Here is a 22,874-nt window from a genome sequence, read left to right on the forward strand (position 1 = left end):
AGCTATGGGTGGTCATTCCGAGTTGTTCACTCGTTGCCGATTTTCGCTATGCTGCGATTTGTTGCTAAATGCGCATGGTACACAGCGCGCATGTGCTTAGTTATTTAACTAATAACTTAGCAGTTTTGCTTTTGTACGTGCGGCGCTTTTCAGTCGCACTGCTGATCGGTGAGTGATTGACAGGAAAGGGGCGTTTCTGGGTGGTAACTGAGTGTTTTCCGGGAGTGTGCTAAAAAACGCAGGTCGTGCCAGGTAAAAACGCAGGAGTGGCTGGAGAAACAGGGGAGTGGCTGGCCGAACGCAGGGCGTTTTTGTGACGTCAAACCAGGAACTAAACAGACTGAGGTGATCGCAATCTAGGAGTAGGTCTGGAGCTACTCAGAAACTGCAGGAAAAGAGCAGTTCTGCTAATCTTTCGTTCGCAATTCTGCTATGCTAAGATACACTCCCAGAGGGCGGCGGCCTAGCGTGTGCAATGCTGCTAAAAGCAGCTAGCGAGTGAACAACTCGGAATGACCACCATGGTTCTAAGTTACATTGGGGCATATTTATCAGACATTGCAGTTATGTCCAGTATCTTACAGGCTCATTTACAATGGAGCCCCAGCGGATTAATAATGCGGCTGATGGGACTATAGCCCCAGGCCTGCATCTAGCAATAGACCCATCATTTACAAGATCTGCAGCAAGCGATAAGCCTGGCAGGGGCACCATGCCAACTCACTCATCTATCTTTGTATTTTTCCTTACGTTTACATTTTCTAAGGGTCAGCGCGGCTCTACTTACGTCCACGCATAATTCTGGTACACTTAATGTCGCTGCGCTGACAGTGCGCTGTGCGGAGAGAAAGCATCGGACAGCCGAATTAGGTAATATGGAGATTAAACAGCTCAGCCTGGGGAGTCAGCCTGGCACCAGGTACTGACCGCTGACTAAGGGAGTCAGCTGGAGTCCTAGCTATGTGCTGGGCAGTGACACCATATACCACCCGTATATGAGGCAGCACTCACTGTTACCAACAGGCAGGACGCAGCACCCAGAAAACCATACGCACAATCATCCAGAAGACAGCACCTACTGTTACCCTTTATCAATCAGAATACAGCTCCCACTGTCCCAGCTCCCATTATTACCATTATCAACCAGCTTGCAGATATGGGCAGCTGTGCGTGGTATAGTGTGCCATAGTTCAGAGGCTCCAGCATGGCTCTGCTAAGGTCCACTACAGTGCCATATTCCTGGTGCACCAGGAATTGGAGTATTGGCTGCAAGACCCCCTGGCCCGAGACTCTACACCTCCATTAGACTGCAGCACCTGAGTCATTGGACCACAGAAGACTGAAAGTATGACACATCTTCCCATCAGTCTCTGTCTGTGCCAGCGTCTCTGCCCATGCCCTGTCTATGCTAGTCCCTGACTGTGCCACTGTCCTTCTGTCTATGCCAGGCTCTCTTCATGTCTGTGCAATTATCTCCCATTCCTAGTTTATTTTCCGCTGTATCACCACTAGACATGCCCATACAGAACTGGTTGTATCCACACTGCTCTGGCAATGTCCCCAGTGCTTATCATAATAGGCCCTTGGTAATCTGCAGCTCCAGGCTCTTGTGCCCCTTAGTCTGGCCCTGCAGCCAAAACAGCACTTCCTAAAAGAGGCTGCCAAACATGTAACAATGGAGTGACAGCTCCTGTTATAACTATACTGCCAGCATTGGACCTGTCTGTGCCAAATCACATAGGACACAAAATTGCAAAAATCAAGGGGCTGTTGCATGCAGAAGCAGCTGTTTTTAGGATTGGGATCATATGATAAATAGAATCCACAGTTCGGTTGCATTTTACTATGGGATTACTATGAGGAAGTCTACTGAGTGTAAAACATATATCGCCCCTATACTAACCCCCCTCCCCAATCCCTCACATAGCCACAACTTTACATCAAAATAATTTTGGCGAAACGCGTGAAACTTTTACACAGATATTTGCGAATGTCCTCAGCAGCTGAGTTATATAAACCAAGTTATATTCTAAGTAGTGAGAGACTTGGATAACGTTAGATTGTAAGTCATGCAAAGCAGTGCGTCGCTGGCTGTATCATCAGACTAATACAGGTGTGCGCGTTTCGCAGTACCAGGAATGAGAGGTCACAAAGTCACTCTACATGCAGGTCAGCCAGATGAGTTACCGAGCACACGCACTCATCACCACAGCACTGTTTCACAAAAAGAAAACACAGTAGCTTTTATTAACTTCTGGATTAACAGAGAGCTGTGTGCTGTATCAATTTCAGTATCAGTGTCTTGTGTTATTGCTTGCCCCAGACAGTAGCCCTTGCAGGATTAGGCTGGCCATACACACTGCAATACCACAGACAGTTTCATGCAACTGGCCAACATTGCCGTCTACATGGCGGGAAAAGGACATCGATGAGCAATAACGATACTACTGAATCGATGGGAGCATTATCGGGCATGCCTGTAAATGGGGTCGGGAGATAACTAGGTGGTCCCTATCATGTGTGTAGGGTCCTAATAAAGGACAATGGTCACGTTTGGACACACATATCTCTTATGTGTATGGTGGCTTCCTGCCCAGTTTGGACACCCATATGAGGGAGTAGAATGTACAGTTGTTGCCCAGTGACAGGATTGTGTGGTGTCTGCGATAAGCTCCAGGCTTGGACTGGCCCACACGGGTACAGGGGAAACCACTGGTGGGCCCCACTGCCTGGGGGCCCACCTCCTGCTCTAAGGATCAGGTTCCAGACTGTGCACTTGAATTATACATATGTTACCTTATACTGGACTATGGTGTATTTTCTACAGTGCATTGCTGTTATTAATCTGGTACATTATCATGCATGCAGCAGCTGAATTTACTGTATATATTTATGAAGGGGCCCAGACGTTGCACTCTCTAATGGTTAGTCAAACCAATGAGGTGGCAGGCCACACCCCCTCTGCAGACTGACCACACCCCTAAACATGGGCCCCTACCACTGCATTCCCCCGATGGGCCCTACACGCGTCAGTACGACACTGATAAGCTCTACGTGTTTCTACCACCTGAAAACGTCTGTTTCGTGTATGTAGACTCCAGGCATAAGTTTTATCTAGACTAGCAATGTCACAGGAAATATAATAAACCGTTTTATCAGACCCCCCTCCCAAAGGAAGCAAGGCATTGCTACCTTGGTGTCTCGTATTTGGTTCTAGACTGAAGCTGTGTGTATGATATACAGTAAAGATGTACCATGTTTTTCCTAGCCTCTGCAAACTGCTTCCTCTCCTCCTCCAGCCTCTTCCGGGCCTCCTCCTCGGCCCTCCTGTGTTCCGATTCTCGCCTTTGCTTTTCCAGTTCTTCAAAACTTAATTTCAGTTTCCCAGGTTGATTATTTTCCTTTGCTGCGTCCAGTGCGTGTGCGTCGTCCTCATCCTCCTCATTGGAAGCCTATATAGGAAGAGTAACATACCGCGGTGTCATAAGACATGTAAGAACTTTTTTTATAAAACACATGGGGGGTCATTCTGAGTTCGCTAGCAGTTTTTAGCAGCCGTGCAAACGCTATGCCGCCGCCCACTGGGAGTGTATTTTAGCTTAGCAGAAGTTGCGAACGAAAGGATCGCAGAGCGGCTACAAAATATTTTTGTGCAGTTTCAGAGTAGCTTCAGACCTACTCAGCGCTTGCGATCACTTCAGACTGTTCAGTTCCTGTTTTGACGTCACAAACACGCCCTGCGTTCGGCCAGCCACGCCTGCGTTTTTCCTGGCTCGCCTGCGTTTTTCCGAACACTCCCTGAATACGGTCAGTTGACACCCAGAAACGCCCACTTCATGTCAGTCACTCTGCGGCTGCCTGTGCGACTGAAAAGCATCGCTAGACCCTGTGTGAAACTACATCGTTCGTTGTAATAGTACGTCGCGTGTGCGCATTGCACCGCATGCGCAGAAGTGCCGTTTTTTTTGCCTCTGCACTGCGAACGAATGCAGCTAGTGATCAACTCGGAATGACCACCATGGAGCGGTTTATTTCTAAACACAAATGTTTCAACAAACCTCCCATCCAGTCGGCATATTTTGTGTCACAAGTGGAAGGGGTATTTTCTATATTTTTTTTTACTTTTTTTTTTTTTTTTTGGGGGGGGGGGGGGGGGGGGGGGGTTGCTGTTACGGAGGCCCCGAGGTCTTGCAGGGACTGGAGGAGGAATGATCATGTGAAAAGAAACTTATTACAGATGCGTTGTTTACTGATTAGCATCTGCTGAGTATATCAGATATTGATGATTATCTGATGAGCTCAGGAGACTCCCGTATGGGAATTATTAGCTAGAGTGGCCTTAGTTCTATTAATGATTGGTTATATATTTACTGAAGGTTACCCAGGTTGCCTGCTGCAAGTTACCAAGTGCAAGAGCTTTATACTGGTTACATAGCAATAAGCTATTCCGGCCCTCGTGTAACGCTGGAATTCATACCCTACAGTATAAATACTATGTATAGGAGCTGGTACAGCAAGAGTGACATCAGAAGAGACAGGAGGCATGCTGTGGCTCTTTTCTTGTTGTGTCACATTGTCTTCATAACTGTGGATATATTACCAAGTGTAAACATTGTATCTAAAATTGTTATATGGACTGAATAGCAAGGCAGACAAAATATGGGCACCCAATTATTACTAGGAGAAAAGGACAATCCCAAATATAATGTATAAAAAAATAGGTCTAAGATAATTTATACAGTTTTATCATCCCGACCATAGTCCACCATCTAGACGCCTCTCACCCTTCCCCGCAGCCGTCCACGTACTAGGTGTCACCGGAGCTGCCTCAAGCCCCAGACTAGGCTCGGTCTCCACATTGTACCGACCAGATGGGGTCCAAGTCTAAATAAAATAAATGGTTCCCAAACTCGCTAATATTAAATGTAAGTTCTAGTTCAGAAATGTTGTAGGCAACTTAGAGTGCAGCAGCGCCAGTCTGTGTTGACGCTCCGGGCGGTGCTGCACTTTCCGACCCTCTGTGTGGCGTTGTGATGTCATGAGCTCAGGGGTAGCGGGGTTGTCACAGGGCCCTTCGGATCATTACTATTAATACAGCTCATCAATCCATTTGGACCTGGTTCATAGTGAACTGACAGACTGTATTCTCATGAATGAATATTCAACCCACAAAACAAGTGTATATACTGTAGGTAGTGATGCGGTCAATTTACCTACAATCAAAATCCCGACATCCATTGACCTACGGTCAAAATCCCGACAAGGACAAAATTCCGACATGGTCAAAATACAGACATTTAAAATATCAACAAGGTCAAAATACCGACATTTAAAATGTTGACAGGTCAAAAAGTCGACATGAGTTTTTCATGATGTTTTTATTGAAACCGACTTGTTCATACTTTATCATCCCAGCGGACCTGGAGGGGGAATATAATAGTGTGCCGAGCGCAGCGAGCCATGCGAGGGGACGCGGTACACTTATACGGTGTCCGTGTCAACATATGTCGACATACACACCAAAAAAACAATGAACAAACTGGTGTTGACTTTTTGACCTGTCGACATTTTAAATGTGGGTTTTTTGACCTTGTCGTGATTTTGACCGTCGGTCAATTGTTGTCGGGATTTTGACAGTCTGGATTTTGATTGTAGGTATTTCATACTGAACCCAGGTAGGGAATCGGCACATAATAACCATGATTTACCCATTTTAAATACCATTTCATGCTGACCAGGATTATTTTTTCTTCTTTTAGTAAACTGTCAGCAGCCAAGAAGTTTCTTGTTTATGAGTAAAATGAGGGATTTCTTTATTAAAAAAACAAACCCAAAACAAGTATAATGTCATTTTAGATGGAAAAACAAAACAGTGGAATCCTTTTACTTCCACAATTTAGAGCCAAAGCTGCATGGCAATGCCGTCCCTTCTATCATCAAAAGGAAATGTATGCAGAGTGGTGAGTAGTGGTAATGTAAACCAAGCGCTACACTACCATGCTCTTCCTCGCTTCTGCAAACTGTTTCTGTTCTTCGTCTATCCTTCTTCTGGCTTCCTCCTCTGCCCTCATCCTCTCCTCCTCTTTCCTCTGCCTCTCTAACTCCTCAAAGCCCAACTTCAGTTTGCCCGGGCGGAATTCTTCTTTGTACGTATTCCATCTCTCGTCGTCTTCATCCTCATTTACCTTTGAAAAACAGATGCTGAGACGTTAGGATGGTCTTCACATATTGTGCTTTGTCTATGTAGCCTCTTGACATGTTCTGGGGGTCCAATGTAAAATGTCAATTTCACGACCCTCTGTAGTCATTTTCACATGAAACACCCACAAAGGACAGTCTAGTGAGTGAGGAACCTCAAGGATTTAAGCTCTAAAAGATATTGTTTGTGGGAGCTATCCGCGCAACCTGTACCACTTGGCTTGTTTCATTGAGGTTTAAAACTTTGCAAAAAATATTAAATGTATATGTATATCGCTATAGCATGTGTTAAAATTACTTAGGGAAGTGTCCCATTTAGTAGTTTCTTTCTAGAGTACTGGCCTCTGCCTTGCCTCGCGTTTGCTGGACAGCACCCATCTATCTCTTTTAGCAGAGGTACATGTAATACAGAGGAATCCAAACTATGGCCTGCGGGCCAAACGTGGCCCGCCACCTGCTGCAACCCGGCCGCCGTGTTGGCACGACTCTACAACCTCTGTCTGCAGCTAAAGCAACCTGGTTTGCGGTACACACATGTATATGCAGGTGTTATTCATGTTTCACTGAGGACGCTGCTGTGTGGCATATTATGAGTTAGGGGCACAGATGTGTGGCATATTATGAGTTAGGGGCACAGATGTGTGGCATATGAGTTAGGGGCACAGATGTGTGGCATATTGTGAGTTAGGGGCACAGATGTGTGGCATATTATGAGTTAGGGGCACAGATGTGTGGCATATTATGAGTTAGGGGCACAGATGTGTGGCATATTATGAGTTAGGGGCACAGATGTGTGGCATATTGTGAGTTAGGGGCACAGATGTGTGGCATATTATGAGTTAGGGGCACAGATGTGTGGCATATTGTGAGTTAGGGGCACAGATGTGTGGCATATTATGAGTTAGTGGCATAGATGTGTGGCATGTTATGAATTATGGGCACAGATGTGTGGCATATTATGAATAAGGGGCACAGATGTGTGGCATATTATGAATTAGGGGCACATGTATGTGGCATATTATGAATTAGAGGCACAGATGTGGCACATAATGAATTAGGGGCAACAATGTGTGGCATATTATGACTGAGGGGCAGAGATGTGTGGCATATATTATAAATTATGGGTACTACTGTAAGGCATATTGTGAATTAGGTACTTTACCAATTAGCTCTCTGCGCTATTTATTATGGTATGGCTGATATTCAAATGATCAAACTACAAAATTTTACTGTATTTCATATGTTTTAATACACATAAAAAATTAGACCGGTCTAAAATATCATGAACAATGTAAAATAATAACAATCAGTATTAAAAAATACTATAGACTTAACACAAGGAGGTGGAGCCAAGCTACTCTATGCCCAGTTATGGACAAATTGTATTAACTATATTTCAGTCCGCATAATAAACTTATTAGAATGCACATTAATTTGTTTCTGTAACCCATATAGGGATATAAGTTCCTTAGATGCTTTTTATAGGTAAACAATGTTCCATATTCAACTGCTCGTCGGCAAAGATAGAAATAAAGCATGACAATGCGCTCCTGGACAGAACCTTACGTGTAGTAACCGTCCGTGCTGTGTATCGCAAACTGAAGCCCCAAAGGTCTGTGTCGCGGTCCCGGTTTCAGGGGAACAAGCGTCTGCAATGACGCCCGCTGATGACGAGGATATCCAGCCACAGGGATCAACGAGACCGCACCGTTTCGGTGCTGCTTGCAAGCACCCAGGTCCCGGTCTCTCTCCTCTCAATTGCTGATGGGCTGCTGTTGATGGCGATGAACAGCAGTATTGGTAGGTTCAAAAGAATATATGGGTCCAAAATCCACACTTCTGACGCGTTTCGCTCCTTTTACAGAAGCTTTATCCAAGAAAAAGCTTCTGTAAAATTTGAATATTAGCCATACCATAATAAATAGCGCAGAGAGCTAATTGGTAAAGTAGCTTTGAGAATCAGCACAGGGACCACCTGTGCTAATTATTCTGACTTGAAGACCCCAAGTCAGTAGCTCTGTATTGCAGCTTGAAAACAATTAATTGATTATATATTAATTTAATTTATATCTATTAAGCGCCTGGTTGCAGTTTGTGTGTTGTGCTTATATTGTGAATTAGGGGCACAGTTGTGTGGCATATTATGAATTTGGGGCACAGATGTCTGGCATACTATATTATGAATTGGGGCATGTGATTTACTTAACAAAAAAATCATACCTAATTATTGGGAGTATAAATGTGTGGCCCTCCATTCAAAATAATTTTCTCAATATGGTATGCCAAGAAAAAGAGTTTGGACGCACCCGATGGTCATTAAGCAAGGACTATGAGGAAGTCTGATTTAGGACCCAGTGACTTGTACTCCCACCACCCCACGTAATGCCCTCCACGTAACGCCCTCTAGTTGCAGGCACACGGGTCACTGCAGTGGTTTCAGAGTACTATGAGGCTGGCCCTTATTTTGTTGGAAAGGATGTAGTGCAGTGAAGTGTGAGCAGTTGAGTGGTGATAAGTTCTCTTTATAAAGCAGTTGTAGGACATTAATCTCTTACGCATACTAGAGTGTAACCATAGCTACAGAAAAGGTCCGGCTGGTGAGGTGTATATCCCCCGGCGTTAGCAGCGCGGCAGTTATATGTGCTAATTATTAATGCAAGAGTATGGGCAGCAAGTGGAGAGAGCTGTGATGTTTTGGATGATAAGGTTTTACTTTGTCATACTGTTATATGTTCACTTTTATGTTCTTTCCTAGAAATACAAGTGGTGCAATGTTAGGTGTGTTATATTAATGAGCTGTTGCTTAGAAGTAGTCATCTGGAATTATGTACACATTTAGCATGATTCTGAGTCGTATACACTGACGATGTCAAACGCAGGGAAACAATTTCCAGAAGTGGCATAACGTCTCAGACGTGAAACCAGCAAAAACAATCTGCCCCTATTACACGTTTATTTGTGAAATGCCGAGACACCAAGCAACGAACAGCGAAATTAATTCTGTTAGAGGTTGTAACGTTCTGCAAACATCTTTGACATTTATCTAACTGATAAGAGATATTAAGAACTGCTAATAATGATCCATATACAGGACTTTCCATCTGTAAAGGCTGAACTATGAATTATAGTTCAGAGAATGAGACAGATATTTGCACTCCCTAAATGTTCTTTGTTAAGTATAGAAATGTATTACAGTAAAACATGATTGGTGAGCTATTATGATGTAAAAAAATAAACATCTATAGGGAGACCCAAAACTTATTTTTACCACGTGTTGCCTCGCTTCCTCAAAGGCGCGCTTCTCTTCTTCTAGCCGGTTGCGAGCTTCCTCTTCCGCCTGCTTCTTCTGCAACTCCTGTCTTTGTTTCTCTATCTCCTCAAAGGTTAGTTTCAGTTTCCCGGGGGTTACTTGATCTTTGCTCTTCTTGTCTTGAGTCTCTGTCTCGTCCTTAGAAAACAAGATGTGCAGGCAGAAGCTTTTCAGAATATTTCAAATATTTATGTTTTATTAACAACAAAAAAATGTTCTTTGTACGCTGAAAGAATGACCAGATTTGGGGAATCGTGGTCACGTTTATCCCATCAAACTGGCAACATGAGAAAGGTAAAACACAGACAAAACAGGGACATCTGTCTTCGGCACAGCCCTACTTCAAGACTTGAGTCTCAGACATAACCGATTGGCGGTGCTCTGGTGATGTGACCATAGTGTCCCCAGAAGCAGCGATTTCTCTCTGCATTCGAACCAGAACATCTAACACTGATAACCATCAGATAGACAACAGAGACAGTAGAAGACAGAAAAGACACCAGCATCTAAACATTACCATAGCCGTAGAACGACGCTTTGACTCTCGGAATGACTTCCTGTGCTCGTCATATCTTCTCTTTTTCTCTTCTTCAAGTGTTTTCCTTTCTTGTTCTTCCCTTTCTTTCTCCAAATCTTCAAAGTTTACATTTATTTTTCCTGGAGACCTGATTGACTTTACCGGTGTGACCACCACTTCTATATCATCCGTTCCTTCCTGTATGAAATAAACACTCTCCTTGGTTAGTTGAGGTTATCCTAATGTTTCCAAATCTATATCCTAATGTTTCTGCCAAAAGGAAGACCACCTGTATAAACTCCATAATCCGCCTCCAAGAGGAAAGTAGGTTAGTTTATAATAGAGGAAGAGGTATTAAAGAATAAGACTCTGGACTGCTAGAGTTGCTTCATCAAAGAGATATATGTTTTTACAACACACAAATAGTTCCTCATAGACAGGATCTGCAACTTCTGAGAGCTTGTGAAGCATCTATCTTGATGCGGGCTGTTAGGAGAGCTATGAAGAATTATTGTGTGGGTCCAAACACGTAGAACATCGAACCCCGTCCAACAGGATAGTAGCAGATTATGAGGGCAAGAAGTTAATGGGTAGTTTGGAAAGTTCTAGGTGTTAATTTCTACAATGAAGGAAACAAAAATATTGTGTGTAAAGGAGAAGGTAAACACATCTTGGACTTTGTGGTAAGAATTAAATAATACTATACAGTTATGTTGCCCGTGTTTCTCAAAGTAGTCATGATGAGATGTTTGGCTTCTGAAGACCAGTTCATCTTCTCTTATAAGTTACAGATCACGCCATTAAGAACTTGCTGTCCAGTTTTTTGGTGTCAAACAACTATGCCCAGCATGTTCTGCAAATGTCTGCTGTAGTTTTTTCGTCTCAAAGTCTTCAAAACCCCTGAGATATCTTCTAAGTGTATCTTTAGCCCTCATCAATAATTGGTCAAAAAATTACAAGTTCTAGAAGAGGTGGTTCTTTCACTGTCATTGATACTAAAAAGTTATAATCGCTTTCCAGCGAAGACCGGACCTCATGAAAATTGTTGTCGTCTAGAAAATGGCAACAAAGAAGAATTTTCATCTATGTATTGAGCCGCTGGGAGTAGATTTTTGTTGGCCAAATAAAATGTCAGTGTATTAAATGTTGACTGGTTTACACTCTTCGGAGCTGAAAAATGGTCTTTTGCTGTTTCATCAAGTGAGTATTAGTGAAGACGAGAAGACGCGAAAGGAAAAATAAACGGGAATTAATTAAAAACAAAAAGGATTTTTTTATTTAATAAATTTATTTTTACCTCCATGTCCAAGTCACTTCCACCAGAGTTAATGTCCTCAATCTATTAAATGAGAATTTCACATTATCACACGCTCCTGTGTTTGCCTTACATGGTCAACAACAAATTCCTCGGTGCCTCACGAATAAACCCTTTATAACCTCACAAGACCTTGGAAGAACAGGGAAATTGTTACTCTTCCATCTTCCATCTAGATATCAAAATGCTGCATGATCATTAAATTATGCCGGACTCTACTGATGACTCCTGAAAAGGATGTTCTGTTGTAGCCCACTCCTAGGATGACCTCCTCATACGTCAGTAATACATGTAGCTTCTGCGTAATAGCCACGCTGGCTTCTTTTACCACCACGCAGCAATCGCAGACCACGCTCCTAGCACCATAGTATGTAGATGTGTGTATATACTGTATATATATGCGCAAAAGTTTTAGGTAGGTATGGAAAAAACACTGCAAAGTAAAGAATGCTTTACAAAATAGAAATGTTACTAGGTTATTTTTATCAATTAACAAAATGCAAAGTGAATGAACAGTAGAGATATCTTAATCAAATCAATATTTGGTGTGACCACCCTTAGCCTTCTGAATGTAAGCTTGCTCAAATCCTTCTGTTCCTTTATGTAATCTCAGACAGACTTGATGTTGAGATCAGGGCTCTGTGAGGGCCAGATCATCACTTCCAGGACTCCTTGTTCTTCTTTACGCTGACGATAGTTCTTAATGACATTGGCTGTATGTTTGCAGTCTTATCCAGCTGCAGAATACATTTGCAGTGGGGCCCACCTGGGGGTGTTCCACTGTGGGCCAGTTTAACCCTGAGTACCTCCACCATGCTTCACTGTTGCCTGCAGACACTCATTATTGTTCCGCTCAACAGCCCTTCGGCAAAAAAACTGCCTTCTGTTACTGACAAATATTTCACATTTTGACTCATCAGTCTAGACCCCTGCTGCCATCTTTCTGCATCCCATTTCCTACGTTTACGTGCATAGTTGAGTCACTTGGCCTTGTTTTCATGTCGAAGGTATGGCTTTTTGGCCACAATCCTTTCAAAATGACTATTTCGATGGGTGTACATGGGTCACATTAGATTCTGTCAGGTCTGAGCTGATGGCACTGCTGGACATCTTATGATTTCAAAGGGACGTAGCATGATGTGTTTTTCATCTGATGCACTAAGTTTCTTTGGCTGACCACTGCGTCTACGGTCCTCAACGTTGCCCGTTTCTTTGTGTTTCTTCAAAAGAGCTTGAACAGCACATCTGGAAACCCCAGTCTGCTTTGCCTGGGAGAGACCTTGCTGATGCAGTATAACTACCTTGTGGCTGTGCTGCATCCTACCATGGTGTATGACCGGTGACATAAAAACGGTCTTCCACAACCTCACCTTTGAGCAGATTTTGGCTGTTCCTCATCCAGTTTTAAGCCTCCTACACAGCTGTTTCTGTTTCAGTTATTGACTGTGTTTTAAACTACATATGAAAATGATGATCATTATCACCTGTTTGGTATGATTGATTAATCATACACCTGACTATAATCCTACAAAATCCCTGACTTTGTACAAGTGTACCTAGAAGAAATTATGCTGTTTTGAAGGCTGATTTGATTTAGATTTCTCTTCTGTTCATTCACTTTGCATTTTGTTAATAGATAAAAATAAACTATTATCACTTCTATTATTTTTTTTTTACGCATTCTTACTTTGCAGCATTTTTTTCCACACCTGCCTAAAACTTTTGCACAGTACTGTACATAACAATAAATGGGCACCATGTGCACTTCATCATGGGGCTAATTCATGTCTGCACGCAATGACTGATGTTCACGCAAGTGAGCGATTACTGACAGACCGTGCATGTGCTGCAATCGCATCATGGTAAAGTGATTGACAGGATGTGACCGTTAGCAGTTTTTAACGGGGAGTGGTTGCGGAAATGCGGGCGTGTCATGCCCTTTTTCGGGGCCTGTATCTGCCATCGGCTACGAGGTCATATGTAAAAAAACATGGAGTCTGCGTCGCTACTCCCATGTCCAGTCTGCGTAGCCATAGGGCTACCATTAAACTCGATGTTCCTCGTTATTGCGTATGGGCTGCGTATGCGCACGCAACTGCAAATGAGTGGCCGAGAAAATCGCACTTGCTAAAGCATGTGCATACAAAGGTGAATTAGGCCCAATGTACAGACTGAAGGGAGCCCCAGGGCTGTCTCATATGAGCAGCGTTACTTACCGCTTCAGCTTTCTTAGCCAGTTCCCGCTGGATTTTCCGTTTCTCCTTTAAGTCCTGCTCAAGCCTTCGCTTCCGCTCCTCTTCCATTCTTTTTCTCTCCTCATCCTGTCTTTGCTTTTCCATCTCTGCAAATTTTCCCTTGACCGTTCCTGCAATGAAAAATTGTACTGTGCTTTGATGTGTTGCTACGATGGAACAGAAAATTGGAAGTAAAGGCCCATACACACTTGACGATGAACAGCTGAGCAAACGACATGAGCATACACACTACCAACGACCAAAGACCATTCATCGTTGAAGCATCCAAGCTGAACAGTTTATTAAAATAATGAGCTGGGAACAGGGCTGGTGAACAGTGGCTTGGTCGTTGGTCGTTCACACCATACACATTCAACGACGTCTCTGGTCGGTAACGACCATAGTGGAAATTGAGCATACATGCTCCACAGATAAGCGAGGGTCGTTAACGTCCCGCCGGGCCGCGCATCGGTGGTCGTCGGATGCATACACACTTGACAATATAATGAGCGACGTCGTTGATGAGGGCTGAAATGAACGACGTCGCTCATTTTATCGTCAAGTGTGTACGGGCCTTAAGTGTGCAATTTATTATCCAGACACCAGTCTCAATTCCAGGGTTTTGCGTATTGCTGATAGTATCATTGATAATATTAGCAGTAATCTATACAATAAGGGGGAAGAAACTGTATAAGAGAAGCTTTTTTTCTTATACTGGAGGAAACATTTGTGAGTGACCACAAGGTGGCACTAAAGTCATTTTGTTCCAGTTCCGCTATGTGGCAGTTTGGTTTAGTGATGTGTCTTGTCCCTGATTTATCTGACTTACCAGTGAGCTTTGGGACATATCCTTTGTCTGATTGTTTGGATTTATCATCCTCTTCATCGTCAGAAGCCAGCAATTCTTTCATCTGGTAAAATGTAACAGAGTACTAGTTATTAGAGCATAGGCTGACGGTGCGACATATTACACTCTCCAGGAAGGGCACACATTTGTAAACCTGAAGTGTAATATTTTAGTCATCAGTAAAATGATGACAACCTCCTGCTGACACTAGCAAACTACACATAACATGAGCCACATTATGTCCTGGGGTAGAAATAAAACGGCATATATAGATTATAAAAAGGCTATTTTTCTTATAAATAAAAATCTGAGTTAGTGAGTTATATATACACATACAGTGACATATATATATATTATTTTTTGACACATACCAAACACGGATATTTGCCCTGTTCATGAATTGCGCAACTACTCCCAACTAAGTAATGAAGAGGTTAAAGTGCGCACAATAATATATATATATATATATATATATATACACACACACACACACACATGTTCAAGGTAGTTTGTATAAATTACTGTAAGACTTCAGTTGATGCCTTGAATTCAGTGCGGGATCCCAGCAGATGGGATTCTGCCGGTCAGGAGACCAACACTATTTTATTCCCCCCCTCCCCCCCATCCCGGTGGTGGCGTGGACCACCACCATAGGGGGAATACTTGGAGTGTGTCGTGATTCTGTGCGCCAGTATGTCACCCGCAGTCGGTTTTCCAGCGTCTGTCTCCTGACCACCAGGAAACTAAACGCATCTCGCTGCCTTCAGTAGACGGTTCTTAGCTTTGCTACAATAATAAGTGTGGGTTGCAGTAATCCCGATCTTCGTTTGACTCCTGTGCCTGCAGAGAACCCAAGAGATTCTTAAAATCTGTCATGTGGGCAAACAACAACTAGATCCGAATGTTATTTATATCAGCAGTATCAGGAGAGTAATGACTATAATTAAAAGTGACACTTTGTCTTCATCTCTTAGTGTTTAAGATTCTGCCAATATTTCAGCTGCTACTCTGTTTCCACTTTCTTTCCTCAAAGCGGCCGTATATTGCCAAAATAAAGAGCCGCTGCACTTTTCACCTCAAATACATAAACTAAGCTACGTCCAGAAAGGTTCCCGTCCTCTGGGAAATATTGCTGGAGGCGTCAGTTATAGAAATAAAAACCTGCAAAGAAATTCAAATGTCCAGTAAGTAGCCCCAAAGCATGGACTTTATTATATTCTATATCTTACAGGCACAGGACTAGCTCAGTACTCGCAGGACCAGATCAGTATATAGCCAGAGCAATAGAATACTCAGGACCAGATCAATCTATAGCTAGAGCAATGGATTACTCGCAGGACCAGATCAATCTATAGCCAGAGCAATCGAATACTTGCAGGACCAGATCAATCGATGGCTAGAGCAATGCATTACGCGCATTACCAGATCAATCTATAGCCAGAGCATTAGATTATTCACAGCACCAGATCAATCTATAGCCAGAGCATTAGATTATTCACAGGACCAGATCAATCTATAGCCAGAGCATTAGATTATTCACAGGACCAGATCAATCTATAGCCAGAGCATTAGATTATTCACAGGACCAGATTAATCTATAGCCAGAGCAATCGAATACTTGCAGGACCAGATCAATCTATAGCCAGAGCATTAGAATAGTCGCATTACCAGATCAATCTATAGCCAGAGCATTAGAATACTCACAGGACCAGATCAATCAATAGCCAGTCAATCAATAGCCGAAGCATTACTTGCAGGACCAGATCAATCGATAGCTAGAGCAATGGATTACTCACAGGACCAGATCAATCTATAGCCAGAGCATTAGACTACTCACAGGACCAGATCAATCGATAGCCAGAGCATTAGAACACTCACAGGACCAAATCAATCGATAGCAGGAGCATTAGACTACTCACAGGACCAGATCAATCTATAGGCACAGAGCATTAGAACACTCACAGGACCAGATCAATCGATAGCAGGAGCAATGGACTACTCACAGGACCAGATCAATCAATAGCCAGAGCAATGGACTACTCACAGGACCAGATCAATCGATAGCCAGAGCAATGGATTACTCACAGGACTAGCTCAATCGATAGCCAGAGCAATTGATCACTCACAGGACAAGATCAATCGATAGCCAGAGCAATGAATTACTCACAGGACCAGATCAATCGATAGCCAGAGCGTTAGATTACTCACAGGACCAGATTAATCGATAGCCAGAGCAATGCATTAGTCACAGGACCAGATCAATCGATAGCCAGAGCAATGGATTACTCACTGGACCAGATCAATTTATTAGCTGAGCATTAGATTACTCTCAGGACCAGATCACAACCTACAGTCCCCAGGGACCCCTAATAGAGCACGTTTTACAGGCCTCCTCAGTATCACAAGTTAAATAATTAGCACCACCTGTGAATCTTTTAAAATGTGTCAGCCAGTATAATAAGTACACCTGTGCACCAATTAGAAGATCTGGAAAACATGCACAGTGGTCCCTGAGGACTGGAGTTTGGAAACGTTGACCTACAAACACTCAGACCGCTAGATTAGTCACAAACAGCGATTCATCACAGTGGCGCACCTTTCTGGAGAAACACAGACTTGGAATGGAATGTGGCCAAGATGCCGGCTGTCAGGATCCCGTCAGCCAAGATCCTGCCGGCATCCCGTCAGCCAGGATCTCCTACTAATTCCCTTGTAACTCTTTATAGCATTACTAAGATCACAACACAAACATTAGCAGTGGGGTCAGCAACACATCAAATGCATGAAACACAGCACCATGGGGTTAATTCAGATCTGCGGGGGGACGCCCAGCACATGGCTAGTCCGCCCCGCAGGTCAGGCCCTTCCCCTTCCACACACAGGTGCAAAAGCATTGCACGGTGGCGATGCTTTTGCACCTGGCGAGTAGCTCCTGCGTGCTGGCAGGCCGCTACCCGCTGCGTCTCGGGTCACAGCAGCTGCCGCGGCCCGCCCCCTTCCCAACGGTCCGGACACGCCTGCATTGTCCGGAACGCACCCTGCCAGCAGCGTTCTAATGCCGTTGGCACGCCCCCTCCCGCTGGCGACTGCCTCTGCCTGTGAATCAGGCAGAGGCGATAGCAGCCCAGAGATGCTGGCTCCCGAGATGTGCGCGCGGGATTCAGACTGCAATGGCTGCCGCTTCAGCGATCCAGTCTGAATTAGGCCCTATGTGACACAGACTGCATGCACCTGGTATGTTGCTAATTAGAACAGGTAAGAATGCATAAAGCCACGTGGATCTACCCCATAAATCAGTGTTTCCCAACCTCGGTCCTCAAGGCACACTAACAGTTCTAGTTTTAGTGATATCCAGGCTTGAACACAGGTGACTTAATTAGTAGCTCAGTTATTTTGATTTAACCATCTGAGCTGCAGCCTGGATATCACTAAAACCTGCACTGTTGGTGTGCCTTGAGGACCGCGGTTGGGAATGCCTGCCAAAAATAAATGAAACTATTTTTCTCTAACGTCCTAGAGGATGCTGGGGACTCCGTAAGGACCATGGGGAATAGACGGGCTCCGCAGGAGACATGGGCACTTTAAGAAAGAATTTAGATTCTGGTGTGCTCTGGCTCCTCCCTCTATGTCCCTCCTCCAGACCTCAGTTTGAATCTGTGCCCGGACGAGCTGGGTGCTGTTCAGTGAGCTCTCCTGAACTTGCTGTGAGAAAGTATTTTGTTAGGTTTTTTATTTTCAGGGAGCTCTGCTGGCAACAGACTCCCTGCATCGTGGTACAGAGGGGAGATAAGCAGCCCTACTCTCTGAAGCTAGGTCCTGCTTATTAGGCTACTGGACACCATTAGCTCCAGAGGGATCGTACACAGGATCTCACCCTCATCGTCCGATCCCAGAGCCGCGCCGCCGTCCCCCTCGCAGAGCCGGAAGACAAGGCGGGTGAGTATGAGAAGCAAGAAGACTTCGAAATCGGCGGCAGAAGACTCCGTTCTTCACTGAGGTAACGCACAGCACTGCAGCTGTGCGCCATTGCTCCCACACACCTCACATACTCCGGTCACTGTAAGGGTGCAGGGCGCAGGGGGGGGGGGCCTGGGGGGCCCTGGGCAGCATATGGACCTCGTTTGGCAAAAGTACACATATATACAGTTGGGCACTGTATATATGAATGAGCCCCCGCCAAGAAAATGTATATTTAAGCGGGACAGAAGCCCGCCGTCGAGGGGGCGGGGCTTCTTCCTCAGCACTCACCTGCGCCATTTTTTCTCCACAGCTCCGCTGAGAGGAAGCTCCCCGGGCTCTCCCCTGCAGATCAGGCCCGGCGACGGGGGGTCAAAGGGGACACTTGTCCCGGGCCCCGATGTTGTGAGGGGCCTCAGGGTCAAGCTGCGGCAGTACGGCAGCAGCAGTATGGCATGGATTTAAATAATTGTATAAATCAAGGCAGCGCACTGGCCGCGGCCCACCCGCTGTGTAGTTAAAAGCTTTTACTAATAGCTTTTTTCGTCATTCAGCGGCCCCCCCCTGTGGTAACCCCCCCCCCCCCCCCACTGCCCCCGCCAAGCCCCCAGGTCAGCTGTCCGGAACTTCGGCAGCCAGTACCCGTGTGCAGTGACGTAGTGCAGTGCACGTCGCTGCGTTCTCCCCTCCTCTCCACCGCCCTGTCTCTGCTGTGAGGAGCGGCAAAGTAGGAGCGGGACTGTGGCCAGAGACTGCAGGGCCGGCGCGCAGACACACTCAGGCAGGCTGGCTGGCAGCTTGTTGTGGGGACTCGGAGCCTGGTCCGGCGGCTGTGTGTCGGTAAGCGTGTGCGCTCAGCTCTCCAGGAGTCTGGGGGTTTGGTTTGGGCACCTGTCATGGATAAATGGATGGATGTGTGTGTGTATATATATATATATATATATATATATATATACACACACACACACACACACACACACACACACACACACACTATTTGTTTAATACCACCCTCTGCATTAAAATAGGGGTCAAGGAGGGTTCTGGGGGCCCCAGAGATATCTTTTGTACCGGGCCCCAAGATATCTGTTGCCGGCCCTGCTGCAGATACACGGTAGAAGAGGGAAAAAAGAGAGGGGGGCACATAATTAGGCGCAAAAATCAATATAAACAGCAGCTACTGGGTTAACATTAAGTTACTGTGTTATTCCTGGGTCATATAGCACTGGGGTGTGTGCTGGCATACTCTCTCTCTCTGTCTCTCCAAAGGGCCTTGTGGGGGAATTGTCTTCAGATGAGCATTCCCTGAGTGTGTGGTGTGTCGGTACGTGTGTGTCGACATGTCTGAGGTAAAAGGCTCTCCTAAGGAGGTGATGGAGCAAATGTGTGTGTGAGTGGTGTCTCCGTCGACAACACCGACACCTGTTTGGATATGTGAAATTAAGTGCTAAGGTAAATTTATTGCACAAAAGATTAGAGAACAGACAGGGAATCTACCCATGTCTGTCCCTATGTCGCAGAGACCTTCAGAGTCTCACAATGCTCACTATCCAAAATAATAGACACTGATATCGACACGGAGTCTGACTCCAGTGTTGACTACAATAATGCAAAGTTACAGCCAACATGGCAGAAAGGTATTCAATATATGATTATTGTAATAAAAGATGATTTGCATATCACTGATGACTCATCTGTCCCTGACACAAGGGTACACATGTTTAAGGGGAAGAAAGCTGAGGTAAATTTCCCTCCTCTCATGATGAAAAAGAGCGGGAATCTCCAGACAAGAGACTGCAGTTTCCCACAAAGAATTCTCAGGGAGTATCCTTTCCCTACTAGGGCCAGGATACGATGGGAATCTTCCCCTAGGGTGTCACGTTTGCCCAAAAGGTAGCGCCGACTTAACAGCTATCCTCAGGGATCCTGCAGATAGCATGCAGTAAAAGTACTTTGAAGTCCATTTACACACATTCTGGTACACTACTCAGACCGGCGATTGTGTCGGCATGGGTTTATAGCGCTGTAGAAGCGTGGGCAGATACCTTATCAGCAGAGATTGAGACCCTAGTATGTATATATGTATATTGCTGAGATGAAACACCCATTGAACTCACTCAAGCATATACTTATAGATCAAGTACCAGATACCATCCGAGGAGGAGATAGAGGGGGAAAACTCCTCATGTTGGAAGCAAGATGGATTTTCAAACTCAACACTATAAGTCCTATGGGCCTAAATGAGAATATTGCATGGAATTCCCTGCATTGAGTGGTACTGAACACATGATGGACGTAGTAGAATGGACTTTAGAGTGTTCTCCATACAGAACCAAATTAGGGGGAATATTAAGAATGTCATTGTTTGTTTACTTGTCATTGATGTGGGGGTCATAACTAAGGCTAATAGACACCCTGCACACATGGTGACTTCACAATGGGGTTCCAACCAGCTGATATCTGGGTAGTGTAACCACAATTTAGTTCCACGGCCACCAGCACTATTTCCTTTCAGGGCATTACGGCTCCTGATTACAGGAGGTTTTCCACTTTATATACATCACAACCCTTTTAAATTATCCATCTCTATGTCAATGCTCCAGGGAACATCCCTCAAATTGCACTTGTATACAGGCATGCCATGCATGGGGGCTTCACATTTTAAACCCTTTATCACTTATTTGTGTTTTGACAGCCCCGGCCAGCGCGATCCTATGCGCCGGCTGCTACCATAGCAACCCGACGCATGGACGCGTGACGTCATCCGTAGCGGACCCCGGAAGTCCAGGGAGCGCGGCGGGGACAGAGTGGCCGGAGGCGTTCGTCTTCACGTTCGTTTGGCGGGTAATCCACGGGCTATAAGGTAAGCTTTTCTCACACACATCACATACACCTTGAAGAAGGGGCTACGGGCCCCGAAACGTCGGTCACGTATTTGTATCTTGTGATGCTTTAATACACAAGTTTTGTTTTGACTAAATCCTGGAGTGCCGCCGATTTCTTTCTCCATATCATTACCGATACCCCGGAGGGCACCCAGGCCTATTGCATATTGGATTCAGTGAGTGCCGGGCTACTCCACAATATATATATATATACACATACCTCCCAACATTACCCTCTCCAGGAGGGACACAATGCTCTGCTTCTGGACTTTTCTCCTAATTCATGATAGCCGCCACCTGTGTTGAACAGGTTAATGGGTAAGAAAGGTGTTTCAGTACAGATGATGGCAATCATACATTAAGAGGGAAGTCCAGGGGGGGCGTGGTCTGGCCGCACTGAGGAGAGGACGCTTCTCCACAAAGCTCCTGCCTTGTCCAGCAGATTTTCCCCCTTGTTGGGCTCCCACCCTAATAAAACCTGTCCGCAGGGACTATCCACCCCTCCTAACACCTCTGGGGACCAGCCGCTGACGGTTGCGGAGCCGGGGGACCGCTGGTTCGGTCCTCGCGGGTTGCGGCCTAGACGGACCTGGAAGCCGGGGACTCGAGTTACACATCCGCCCGGGTCTCAAGCTCCGAGACACGGGCGTCCTGCGGGGTGGAGCCTACACCTTTACGATTGACCCTCCCCGCTCCCCCGCCGCCCGCTCACCTCTGTGGCCGCCTGGAACGCCGGAGCGCTGGGTCTGCTGTCCGGGAGGAGAGCCGGAGCTGCGGACGCCGGCCGAGTGGAGCCGTGTATCAGACGCTGCGGCGGCCATCTTGAAGACTCGGACTCGTGCTGTCCCGGAGCGCCGGCAGCCGCAGGGGACCCAGGCTGCAAGCAAAACAGACCTAGCACCGATGTGTGCCCCCTCTGCCCTGCTGCCTCTCCGCTGCCACCAATGATATGAACATCCTCAGGGGCACAGTATACAGGCCCTGTATTGGAAGCCGACGCCGCCATCTTGGTTGTGGGCTACATGCCCTCTCAGCTCATCATACCTGCTATTAAGTCCTGCCTATCCTCATATCTCCTGCTTGGCAACCAAAGGGGGAACATTACAAGGAGCCTTAGGGCAGCAGGTATGACACTTTGATAACCCTGCCATCATCTGCTGTACCTTGGGACTGTGAACCCACTACCGTGGACGTTTGGTCCCTGCTGTCTCACCCCGGCCCTTTGACATATACATCGCGAAACTGTGATACTCTGGAGCTTCACGCAGTGACACCCCTGACACGTTGGCTCTTGCAAATCTGCTCCGCAACGCCCTGACATGCCTGCTGTCTTCATAGCGATGTAACTTTCCATTCTCTCCCCTGCGCTGATGTGACCCTCATTGAACTGCTCTCTGCGCCCTACATTGTTCATACTTTACATATCTATCTTTAGCGACCTCATATGGAAAAGTTCTTGGTGTCCACCCCAATGTCCTCAGCTGGCCCTGCTTCAGGCACACGTGAAGACACGACTCATAGAAATTCTTCTGACTCCGATTGCTCCACCACCCGGTCTCGATCTCTAAGAAAACGTACCAACGTTACAGCTACTAAACAGCCCAAAATGAA

General features: G+C 45.5%; 2 protein-coding genes across 10 annotated transcripts in view; one reads left to right on the forward strand and one right to left on the reverse strand.

Annotated features, from left to right (window-relative positions):
• The window catches only part of FUBP1 (far upstream element binding protein 1), a 153,593-nt gene that overhangs the window by 104,076 nt on the left and 26,643 nt on the right, over positions 1-22,874 (forward strand). The window lies entirely within an intron of this gene.
• Positions 1-22,874, reverse strand: part of NEXN (nexilin F-actin binding protein) — a 165,970-nt gene that overhangs the window by 70,102 nt on the left and 72,994 nt on the right. For 4 of the 9 annotated variants that reach the window (XM_063939019.1, XM_063939014.1, XM_063939015.1 and 1 more), the window contains 7 exons: positions 14,404-14,485; positions 13,557-13,705; positions 11,323-11,364; positions 10,026-10,223; positions 9,467-9,646; positions 5,997-6,185; positions 3,255-3,452 (listed from right to left, as the gene is read on the reverse strand). In XM_063939019.1, coding sequence (XP_063795089.1) covers positions 3,255-3,452; positions 5,997-6,185; positions 9,467-9,646; positions 10,026-10,223; positions 11,323-11,364; positions 13,557-13,705; positions 14,404-14,485 — 1,038 coding nt within the window. The remainder of the gene's footprint in view (positions 1-3,254; positions 3,453-5,996; positions 6,186-9,466; positions 9,647-10,025; positions 10,224-11,322; positions 11,365-13,556; positions 13,706-14,403; positions 14,486-22,874) is intronic. The other 5 variants (XM_063939020.1, XM_063939021.1, XM_063939016.1 and 2 more) reach the window with 4 other exon arrangements.

This window comes from Pseudophryne corroboree, chromosome 9 (genome assembly GCF_028390025.1).
Source record: "Pseudophryne corroboree isolate aPseCor3 chromosome 9, aPseCor3.hap2, whole genome shotgun sequence".
Taxonomy (NCBI): domain Eukaryota; kingdom Metazoa; phylum Chordata; class Amphibia; order Anura; family Myobatrachidae; genus Pseudophryne; species Pseudophryne corroboree.